The sequence below is a fragment of the Acromyrmex echinatior genome, chromosome 16 (assembly GCF_024713525.1).
Source record: "Acromyrmex echinatior isolate Ae372 chromosome 16, ASM2471352v2, whole genome shotgun sequence".
NCBI classification, from domain to species: domain Eukaryota; kingdom Metazoa; phylum Arthropoda; class Insecta; order Hymenoptera; family Formicidae; genus Acromyrmex; species Acromyrmex echinatior.
The window spans coordinates 8,775,943-8,788,220 of NC_141867.1; the positions used below are offsets into that span (position 1 = coordinate 8,775,943).

The window sequence follows — 12,278 nt, forward strand, 5'->3', positions numbered from 1 at the left end:
TCTATCTATGCCTTGATAGGAGATTTCTTGAAGGAAATTTCCTTCTGCTATTACGCACTTTCGAATCTTCAGCTTTTTCGTGTTTTCACTTTGGTATCAATTTTGTGTGATCATAATTATCTTAACGCATGAGAAAAGAATTTTACTTGTTCACGTTTCTCGATTGGGACGTTATAATCGTATTTCAATTGACTCGATCGACATTACATTCTCTTAAGAAAGGAAAGCTTTGTATACTTCTTTGTATTTAATAACAATGTGTAAGATGAGATAAAATTACACCAAATTTTTACAATTAAACACAAAAAAGAGCCCTCACTTAACTGAATGCTCGCGCGAGAGAGAAAGAGAGAGAGAGAGAGAGAAATAATTTACATTATTTTATATAGTTTCGTCATTTCACACTGGAACTTAGTTACTTATCAATTTCTTTCGCTGACATTACATGACTCCAAAACATTCCTATCATTCTAGTGTAGTGCAATTCTATCTCATCTTACGGCTAGATATCATTACAACTCGGTTCACTTCGCTTTTCGACGATATTGTTGCAATCGATTTCTTCTGCTACAAAGGCTATTCTCACTCGTCGCTGGATTTTCAATCTCTTTTCAGACTCTTGTAATCCGACACGCTTTGATAATCTTCCATTTCTCTTCTACTTTGTTGTCAGTTATCAGAGTACCTTGACAATTAACGCGTCGCGGTAATATAATCTTTGTAATCGCTTTGTAATTGTAGTTATATTAAGGTTGTGTACACATCGTCGATGTACAGGGAAGATATTATCAGAAAACATCTTTCGATAACGCTCTTTTTCTCTCTGTCTGTTCCCGTTAACAGTCGCGGCGGAAGAATCCAAAGCGGAGGGGGGACAACCTAGATGACCTGAAGCAAGAGTTGGACATTGACTTCCACAAAGTCTCACCCGAGGAATTGTATCAAAGATTTCAGACGCACCCCGAAAACGTAAGTAATATCAAGCGATGAGGGATGATAATTTTTCGAAGAAATAGATTTTTTGATTCGAGATTGCACAGTGCATCGATCGACATTGATATGTGATCGCCGCGCCGCTACTAAATATTGGGTCATCTAAAAAGTATCCGCGGTTTTTAGATGACCCAATAAAAACATTGAGTGAAATAAAACACAAATGAAAAGATATTAAAATGGAAATTAGTTGACGGCGTTGATCGATGTTAAATGAGCGATTGACAGATCAAATGGAAAGAGATGTATTAATTACTGATATTTATATAAATATAATAATAGGGCCTCAGCCACGCGAAAGCGAAGGAGAACCTGGAAAGAGACGGGCCGAACGCCCTGACGCCGCCGAAGCAGACTCCGGAATGGGTAAAGTTCTGCAAGAACTTGTTCGGCGGTTTTGCCCTCCTACTGTGGATCGGGGCGATTCTCTGCTTCATTGCATACTCGATCCAGGCCTCGACCAGCGAGGACCCGAACGACGACAATCTCTACCTGGGTATCGTCCTCGCGGCGGTCGTAATAGTCACGGGTATATTCTCGTACTACCAGGAGAGCAAGTCAAGCAAGATTATGGAGTCGTTCAAGAACATGGTGCCGCAATTCGCCACCGTAATCCGGGAGGGTGAGAAACTCACCCTACGGGCGGAGGATCTCGTGTTGGGCGACGTCGTCGAGGTTAAATTCGGCGACCGGATACCGGCCGACATCAGGATTATTGAGGCCCGTGGATTTAAGGTGGACAACAGCTCGCTGACGGGCGAATCCGAACCGCAATCGAGATCGCCCGAGTTCACGAATGAGAACCCGCTCGAAACGAAGAATCTCGCGTTCTTCTCGACGAATGCGGTGGAAGGCACGGCCAAAGGCGTGGTGATCTGTTGCGGCGATCAGACGGTGATGGGAAGGATCGCAGGTCTCGCGTCCGGCTTAGATACCGGTGAGACACCGATCGCCAAAGAGATTCATCACTTTATACACCTCATTACCGGTGTCGCTGTCTTCCTCGGCGTCACATTCTTTATCATAGCCTTCATTCTGGGTTATCACTGGCTTGACGCCGTCATCTTCCTAATCGGTATTATTGTGGCGAACGTACCGGAGGGTCTTCTCGCTACTGTGACCGTGTGCCTCACTCTGACCGCCAAGCGAATGGCCTCGAAGAACTGCCTGGTGAAGAATCTCGAGGCTGTGGAAACTTTGGGCTCGACTTCGACCATCTGCTCGGACAAAACTGGAACCCTCACGCAAAATCGTATGACGGTGGCGCACATGTGGTTCGACAATCAGATTATCGATGCCGATACCACGGAAGATCAATCTGGCTTGCAATATGACCGCACTAGTCCGGGATTTAAGGCGTTGGCGAAGATTGCGACCCTGTGCAATCGTGCCGAGTTTAAGCCGGGCCAGGACGGTGAACCGATTCTGAAGCGAGAAGTTAACGGTGACGCTTCTGAGGCTGCGTTGCTCAAGTGTATGGAACTGGCATTAGGTGATGTCATGGGCATTAGGAAACGCAACAAGAAAGTCTGCGAGATTCCCTTCAATTCTACTAATAAATATCAGGTATCCATACACGAATCAGACGATCCCAACGATCCTAGACATCTCTTGGTGATGAAGGGTGCTCCCGAGAGAATACTGGACAGGTGCTCGACCATATTTATTGGTGGCAAAGAAAAGGTAACTTATCTAATAAATTATCTATCTATCTGTATCTTTTTTCAATATTTAATAAACTTTTCATATCGTAGGTTCTCGACGAAGAAATGAAGGAGGCGTTCAATAACGCGTACTTGGAATTGGGCGGACTCGGTGAACGAGTGCTCGGCTTCTGTGATTACACACTGCCGTCCGACAAGTTCCCGGTTGGCTTCAAATTCAATGCCGACGACCCCAATTTCCCAGTCGACGGACTCCGCTTCGTAGGCCTGATGTCTATGATTGATCCGCCTCGGGCCGCGGTGCCCGACGCGGTCGCCAAGTGCCGTTCCGCCGGCATCAAGGTCATCATGGTTACCGGTGACCATCCGATCACTGCCAAAGCCATTGCCAAATCCGTCGGCATCATCTCTGAAGGTATATATTTTTGCACGTGTCGATTTTATTATCACACTAATGATTCTCGGATGACGTTCGAGATTAGATACTGCAACCGTGAGATCTCCGAAATTTTATTCACCCATCTCGATTATGATGCTTTTATGAGTTTAATCTCTTAATGAGATGTAATTTCAGATAATATATAGATCACACTTAAGATTTATAACGATTTCATTTGTACACGGAACTTGGGGATTTATTGAAGTTTTATTGGAGAATAATACTGAGTTTGCGTTGTAAAAATTATGATAATATAGTAACACGTCTCCAGCTTGTTGATGTTGGCGATAGCGTAATTTTAATTAAAACAATGTATAGGATAATTATTTACTATTAATAATCGTATTGTTCTCATTTAATTTTTTTTTGTAAACAGCAAAGTATTAATCTTTTTTTTTTTCATTTATTTCATCTATTTCTTTTCAATTTTATTGCTATTTTTCTTTTTAGGTAATGAAACCGTTGAGGACATTGCGCAACGGTTAAATATCCCGGTATCCGAAGTAAATCCTCGCGAGGCTAAAGCCGCGGTCATTCATGGAACTGAACTCAGGGAACTGAACTCCGACCAATTGGACGAGATTCTCAGGTACCACACCGAAATTGTGTTCGCCCGTACCTCGCCTCAGCAGAAGCTCATCATCGTCGAAGGCTGCCAGCGAATGGGTGCGATTGTCGCTGTAACTGGTAAGTTACTTGAAGGAAAATTATTATAATATGAATTTTTACTTAATATTACGAAGAAAATGTTCAGCTAAAATTTTTTTTGATTGGATTGAAACCCGATACATTAATTTATTTTTGATGTGAGAATTACAATATATTAATAGTGATGTAATAATTGTTTATGATTGAAATGTATGTGTACAAATGTTCAATTTATTTAGGCGACGGTGTGAACGACTCGCCTGCTTTGAAAAAAGCCGACATTGGTGTCGCTATGGGCATCGCTGGTTCGGACGTTTCCAAGCAAGCAGCCGATATGATTTTACTGGATGACAACTTTGCTTCGATTGTAACAGGCGTGGAAGAGGGTCGTTTGATCTTTGACAACCTAAAGAAGTCCATCGCCTACACCCTGACCTCGAATATACCCGAAATCTCGCCTTTCTTGGCATTCATTCTCTGCGATATCCCTTTGCCGTTGGGTACCGTCACCATTCTTTGCATCGATTTAGGAACTGACATGGTGAGTCATGAAATACTACATGAAAACGATGACTCTGGTCGAGTAACAATATTCGGAAGAGACGTTCATATCTCGCTCTCTAAAACTTTTCCAAAGTTGCTACTCGATTTCCTTCTTATTAGCTAATTGAATTATTTCAGCACTCGCGTCCTCCGTATCATATAATAACTTTTATATGGAGTTACGAAGGTACAACTGTTTCTTAAAGATACTATCAATCTTTGACACTTATAATTAATTGATAGGTACCAGCATGATATGTTTGGAATACTACTGATACGATGATGATTGTTCAACAGTTCCTCGAAAATTCGGTCGACGATATCTTCTTTTTTTATAGATTGCGATGCATTTGAACCAGTCAAGGTGGTGGTCAGCAACCTGTACTCTCATCGATTAATCCTTGAATATTTTTACTTCCTTTTAGATTAATTGCGCTGATGGAGTAAAAAAACAAAAGCATACTTTAGATAAATTATCTTACAGGGGTTTAAAAATTTTTTTTAATTAAACAAAATACATCAAAATATAAACAACAAATTTGCATTTGAATAGAAATAGATATTTATCGCAACGAGAGATAAAAAAGTTAAAGTTTCTTTTCAGGAACTTTATCTCTGCGAGATAAGCTGCTTACTATTTATTCACGCGAGATATCGCAAATTTCCTCTGAACTTCCTTGATTCCTTTCAGAATCAGTTTCTTAATCAATTTAATTTCTTTATTTTTCAGTTGATTATCTTTTGTTTATTCTCTATGCTTCATTGTGCATAAGAATGTTGTCGATTCGATTGTAATCTTTTTAAGATTGATTTTGGTATCAGAGTGTATGGAAAGAGATTAATAACACTAAATTTTTAGTAAAATGAACGACACGACAACATTCTTACTTCAACATCATCCGAAGACATTCTTGTTATTTAATTGTTGGCGTTATTACTGAGCTCTTTGATAATGTGACGTCAGGTACCCGCCATCTCGCTAGCCTACGAGGAGGCAGAGAGCGATATTATGAAGCGACAACCACGAAACCCCTTCACTGACAAGCTAGTTAACGAAAGGTAACACATCAACAATGAATATTGACAAGCTACATCAGAATGTCTGTAATTCGAAAGAGTCATCGGTGATGATACACTGTATTTTCGAGGTATTTTCCCGATTGATGAGCTGAGTTTAAACATATTTCGAAATCTCGATAAAAACTTGCTAACTTTCTTAAAATGAATTTCTCAAGTAAATGAATTTCTCAAGTGTTTAAGCATTTTTTGAAAATCGGGTAAAGCTTCGGAAATTCAATCACACGGCGATCGCTCTCTCACTCTATTGGCTACATATTTCGTTTTTCGATTGACGACTTTAGTAGTTAGTGCGTTTTATCTTCTATTATATACGACATAAAATTTGATGCGGGAAGGCACATGCATATTGCTATACGTTTCTTACTCGTCGTCGTTCGATACTTACGTACGACAGGAATTGTAAACTGGGAAGTAACAACGATTCGCGGGCAAATTGATTCCTCATATATAAATAATGTACTTTCGTTAATTTCTTCCTTTTACACGCTAGATATTAATTTTACTGGATGATATTATACTCGTTATCTTTTGAGTATTGTCTTTACAAGTATTCTATGCAATATATATAAAAATTTGCTTTTTCTTCCATTATTCTTTCCCTTTTTAAGATACTTCAACTATTTTGGTCATTGCCAAGGTCATTTGATAAAATTCACGCGATGTAGGGATTAATTTGCCAAGCCTATCGCTCGAGTTGTCGAGTCGGACACGCTAGGACAAAACGTAAATAAGGTAATAACGGGATATGGTACACGCAGATCAACGCATATGCAATGCTCTAAGGTGTGTTTGGTCGCTGGGAGACACGCGAGCTTTATTTTCAATTTGTTCTTCTCTATTCGTATATCCTATCCTCGCTCTAACAATAAGCTGGATTGAGTTTGGTTAAGCAACGTCTGCCCGTCTATGATTTGTCGTCGACTTTTTCAGAATTTTTATAAAATTCTGAAAGAATTGTATTATTATGGTAATTACACTGTTATCTTACGAAAAAAGTAAACTTTTATAATATATGTTTTAATATGTATTCTGTTTTTTCTATTTTTTTTTTTCACCAAAAGTGAGACGATTTAATTACAAGACGGACAATCGTGAATTTTTCCTTTTCAAGGAATTTTCTCTTTCTTTTATATTAACGGTCACAGGCGCTTCCATCATGACGATCCTCGGTTGTATTAGTATTGTTTCGTTACATCTAAGGTAAGCCAATCGCATTGTAAAAGCCTCTCTGTATCTCTCTCTTTCTCTCTCTCTCTCTCTCTCTCTTTACATATCTAACTCTCTAATACTTAGTATTTCTATAATTTTATTCTCCTTGAGCTCAATTTCCCATCGTTTTATATTCCTCGCTACAGTCGTCATCTGTCCTGGTTTGCCACTGGCTTGAGGTGTATATGGGTTGCTGAGACGTCCACGAAACATAGATGAACGTCGTTGTGAAGAACTCGCATGATCGGTCCCTTCAGCATTTTACTTATCTCGCCTTTTTCCCCCATTTGAAAATCTTTATTTTTGTTTCATCTTCCATCATCTAACCTTTTTATTTCTCTTTTTTTCTCTGTCTTCTCTCGCGTGCGTGCACGCTGTTTTATGTATATGAATTTATTTTTCCTTCAGCTATACACTCTATCTCTACATTCTTTTTTCATATCATCTTTCGTATTGCGCCCTGTCGCTGCAAGTTTCTGAGTTTTCCCTCTCTACATCGTCTCATATACAAGTCTCAAGGAATGCAAGGGAATTTGTATATTGTATTGTGAATATTGTGTGATGTTTATCATAAATGTGCAACTTACACTTTGCGAATCCGCTCCGCGTCGTTGTCGGTACCACAAAGATTCGAACATAAAGATTGAACGATAAGAAAAAAAGTTTCGCACGTTCTGGAAGCCCGAAATGTTTTCATAGAGTAAATGGTAGTGCTCTCTCTATCTCTCTTTTTCCGTAGACATTTGAGTAGAACAGCATTACGATATAGAATAGAATTGTCATTCATACGTCGGTTTGCATATAGGAAACGTGACTTTTTTTCTTTTGATCTTTTTCTTTTTTCATCATTTTTCTCTACCTCTGTCTATCTACCTCCATTATTCCTGGCTGCCTTTATTGTCTCGAGCCAGGTTTTATCGTTGCTGCGCCTCGCTCAGGAAAAAACGAATTTCTTTTCAACTTAGAATTGGTTCATTTATTACGACTTATTGTTAGTGAAAATTCACCTGATAGTCTAACGCGGTGTACGTATGAATGAACAAGAACATGATTGTTGCGTGCCAAATTAAACGGAATCACAACTTTGGTGAAATTGTAGGATATTGTATCTAGAGATTTATTTATTTGCTTCTGTCTCGCAGATATATATAAATTAATTTTAATAATTTTATGCAGCAAATAAAGCTGTATACCTACAATCAGCTGAATTGATTGAATCGATAGATGCAGAACAGCCGCAGGTTTGTCGTATAATTTCTACACCTGTGTGACGCGCATTGCATATCTTTCTTAGTTTTTTTCTCTTTCTCTTTTTGCAACAACAACTTCTTTCTCTTTTCTTCTGTAGAATTTATCGGATTTTTCTTAGAAAAATAGGCTCTGCATCAAACGATTCATTTTCTTCCTCTTTCATCGTCGGTTGAGCAACGATCGTTCTTAGTCATTTCGTAATTTAGCAAGTTTCGTCGACGCAATCGTTTAGGGAAGGTAGAATGGAACGAAGATTCGTTCCAAATGTATCGCAAACTGCATATCGATAGTGAAAATTAACAAATGTTTCGCACTGGTCGACGAAACTTAAGTTTTAATCAATTAGTTAAATTCTAATCGATCTTACACGTACATATATCGCATACTCCTGGAAGAGCATTACCACAATAAAAAACGAAATTTTTGTAAAAGAGTAACGTGATACGCGATTTTCTAAGGCAGTTCAGCTAAGATAACACACATATCACTTTTTGTTTCGATGATGAAAGATTTTCATATACAATAAGTATATGAAAGCATGTAGCATTTCTTACAATTACAAAGGTGAGAACAAAAAATTGAACTTGTTTGAGTTATGGCAATCTTCTTTCAGGAGTGGTATATATTATGTATATAGATATGTATATATATTTACATTAATCTTTGATGCTCAGTAATTATTATTCTTGTCTTCGTCTACTAGTCTTATTATTATTATTATTACAACCACAAGCCAGCATCGTTATTTATAGTTATGAATTTTTATTGCCATTACTATTTTATCTACTATATCACAGCTGCCGCTGCTACTACCTCTATATATTACTACTATTATACTATACTTACTATTTACTTATACTGTTCGTTACTTGCCACTTATCACCGCCAAAAGAGAAAAGACACTTTTGTACATTTTTGAGCGTCATGAACTTTTCTTGCAGTTTTTATTCTTTACAGTCCTCTCACGTTTTATTCTGTAATGCGCTGCCTACTGCCGCTGCCTTCTACCCACTCTGCGACTGGCAACTTTCTAATGGGTGCTGAAACGACTGATATACTTTTACAAAAACATTTTGCTAACCGGGGGAATCCATATGTATATGTTAATTGGAAGTAGGAAATTGTCGTGGTAGCCCCCTCGTGCACAAGCGTAATTCTATTGTTCGAAAATCATTTGATGACTCATTAGAGAGAGCTTGGTAGCATATTTTTTGCGACAACGTGATACAATGAGAAAACGATTATGTGCATCAGGGGGTTGCGCCGCAGTATTAACGAAAACAGTGCTTGAGGTCGTACTCAGTTGAAGTGCACGAAAGAGAAGGGATCTTTTTCACCTGCGTTTCTCAGAAGTGTTCGATGATGATATTCACTTATCTTGCTTATATTTAGCCTTTTAAATTTGTAGGCTTTGATAATGTTAGCTTTAAAGAAAATTTTTGTTATTTCAATATGAATGAAAAATTAAGTACTTGTAGCTAATTTTGTAATATACAAAACTGTTTACTGGAAACTGTTATGACGTTGAAATTATTGTAACTCTTTTTATCTCTTTTTATCTGTAAATGTATACAAGTATATGTGATTCATCGAGCATCGCTGAGAATAATTCAATCGGAGACCGTGAGAGCCAATGATGCAAACAAAAATGATTGGAGATTCGCAGCGTGAAAATGTTAAAGTGGAAAAAGGACGGAAGGTCCGCGTATATAATATATTCCAATCCTGATCTTTTTTCACTTGCTTCAGATATAGCACAAACGATTTCTTTCTCTCAGGCCGTTTCTAGGCCGTCTTGTCTAAACGCAGCGCCTAATCCAATGCACAAATACACTCGCCAGTATTCGCTACTGTCCAGGTCCTCTTCGCTACACTTCGACGCAATTTTCTAACGCATTTTTACGGCACTATTTTCTAACGCAATTGTACGCAAGAGCAATTAATTTCTAATTGTAAGACAGGCTGCGTTTAGGATGGAACTGGTCGAGCACCTTGAAAGATTATCTTTTCGGGAGTTTCGCATGAAACTCCCGAATTATGAAAGTGTAATATTGTCGGTAATATACGTAATATTATCGGTAATATACGTGATCGACATTGAACTGTCTTGTGCGATCTCCAAATCTCTCTGTCTCTTTCGCTCGCACTGCGCGTACATACACGTTATCGAGAGTGTATGTGCATAAAGTACCAATAATGGTATAATATCTCTTGCATATAACTTCTTTGTAATGCGGTGAGGGGTAGTTAGCACACTTTCTAATCAGTGGTGGATGGCAGGTGCCGGCCATCTCGCTAGCCTACGAGGCACCGGAGTCGGACATTATGAAACGGCAGCCACGCGATCCTTACAGAGACAATCTAGTCAACCGAAGGTGGGTCTCCCAATTACCCACCTAATAAAAGAAACCAACAGAAACCTATTGCACTTACGTCCGTACCGTGTCAATTCACATACACACGTTTTTACCGTTGTCACTACTATCTACTTGTTTTCACATACACACACACACACACACACACACACACACACACACACATACACACACACACACACATACACACACACACACACACACACACACACACACACACATACAGATTCTAGCATACCCGCCAGGGCCGTCAGACGTGATTGATCCTTTGCTTGACAAGTAGAAACTCGAAGCGATAACCGGAAAATTCGATTCCCAGCATGCGCGAATCTTGCCTGATGTTCTACTAATACTGATGTACTTAAAGATAGATTAGAAGCGATAGATTAGCTAGTATTTGTCCAACAAAGGGTTAATCGATAGTAACTACTACTGATGGTGAACAACGTTGGCGTCGCGTGTGAACAGAGTAAAATGCGTTTTGCGATGAGTAGCGCGTAATACATAATGTCGCGCGTTTTCGATAATAGTTGACTGCTCTGACGATAATAGATCTTACACATGTACGTACACACTTACATATGAATGTGCTTGTGAACCGAGTTAGAAGTAACCAGTCGTCCTGGCATTGTCTAAGCGTGCCGCACTCTATTCACCTGCATGATGCGGTAATAACTCCTGGAACGACTATTGTGCACTTCTAACTTGGATCACAATGTGTACACATGACACCTGATACATAACAATACCTAACAGAGTGTCTACTGATTTTGGCGACATGATAAGAGTATCATTGTCTACTTCTCTTTTTTCGTGAAAATTTATTTTTTTTTGTAAAAACGTTACACACTTTTTAACTGCAGAAGAGAATCGATCGAAGGATAAAATTATTATGTTCTGTAAAGTTTTTGGGATTATCGTTGGTAAAACAATAGAAATCCTAACTTTTCTTTCTTTCTTTTTTTTTTGAAAGATCTTGGTTGCAAGTGAAACACACTCGGTAGACACTCTGCGTTAGCAAATAAACGACATCCGACTTTAAAAATCTAGTTGATTAGCATAGAGCACAAGCAAGTTTTACCTAGAGAACAGTTTTCAGATGTTGAGAATGCCGAATGCTTTTTTTAGATACACCTAAAAATCCGATCAACGACTAACACTGCGATCATCATTTAGCTTCAACTATACATGTTACTTTTTCTAATCGTTGCACTAGATGTACGTGCGCAAATTGCGGGCGAAAATACCGGAAACTTCATTGCTGTCAATAACTGATTAGTTAGTTATTATAGACATTAGATACTAAAAAATTGTACATTCAAGAAAACTGAAAAAAATTGATCCATATTGACAGCATCGCTCCTTAGTCTGCCTTTGTCTGGCTCAATGGATCTACATTTATTTTTCTGGAGATTTATTTTATAATAAAACGTTCGAATATATACAATTTTATTTTATATTATAAGTTTTTTTATAATAAATTTTTTTATTAATGAATATAAGAAATATAATTTTCTGGTTTTATGATATCTTTTTACGTTAATGCATATCGTAAATGTCTTATGTATATTCCTATACAAATTTTGTAAAGAAGACAACAGAGACAAATTTCCAGAGACAAATGTAGGTCTAATGAATATCTACGGTAAACAGAGGGTTAACGTCGTCGGAAAATATTCGCCGGAAAAACGGCGAATTCGAGCTACCGACGAGTTTTCCGCGGAGTGCACGTTTCGCCTCGAATGCTCTCTTTTTCGCTATCTTTAATCTTTCACTTTCTTACACTTCTCATTGACGTTAGACAACAAGCTCAGTTATGGGAGTCGCCGCTGGGAGCAGCTTTTGAAAACGAACAACTGGACATGCACGGCTTGGGCAGCCTCTTTCTCTTCCGCGAACAACGTGATCCATCGCGGATCACGTTGCAATTACCGGCTTCTGTCGCTTTATCGCATTCGACGATTGCCTCAACGTCGGGAGTTTAATTGTATTGTCCGAGCTGCCATTTTTTTTTTCTTTACATTTGACATTGCGATGCCTTTGGCACGCTTGCGCGAACACTAATTCGCTAATTAC

The 12,278-nt window shown here is 38.7% G+C and overlaps 1 protein-coding gene and 1 long non-coding RNA gene across 6 annotated transcripts in view; both read left to right on the forward strand.

Annotated features, from left to right (window-relative positions):
• Atpalpha (sodium/potassium-transporting ATPase subunit alpha) overlaps nt 1-12,278 on the forward strand; it is a 70,243-nt gene that overhangs the window by 49,754 nt on the left and 8,211 nt on the right. For 4 of the 5 annotated variants that reach the window (XM_011052415.2, XM_087414623.1, XM_087414624.1 and 1 more), the window contains 6 exons: nt 844-969; nt 1,276-2,676; nt 2,748-3,072; nt 3,547-3,783; nt 3,984-4,285; nt 10,108-10,202. In XM_011052415.2, coding sequence (XP_011050717.1) covers nt 844-969; nt 1,276-2,676; nt 2,748-3,072; nt 3,547-3,783; nt 3,984-4,285; nt 10,108-10,202 — 2,486 coding nt within the window. Of the gene's footprint in view, nt 1-843; nt 970-1,275; nt 2,677-2,747; nt 3,073-3,546; nt 3,784-3,983; nt 4,286-5,251; nt 5,347-10,107; nt 10,203-12,278 lie in introns of all 5 variants that reach the window. The other variant, XM_011052414.2, reaches the window with a different exon arrangement.
• LOC147907130 (uncharacterized) lies at nt 5,353-9,263 on the forward strand. The gene is made up of 2 exons (XR_015547770.1): nt 5,353-6,334; nt 6,429-9,263. It is a non-coding gene; the product is annotated as an uncharacterized LOC147907130 (long non-coding RNA).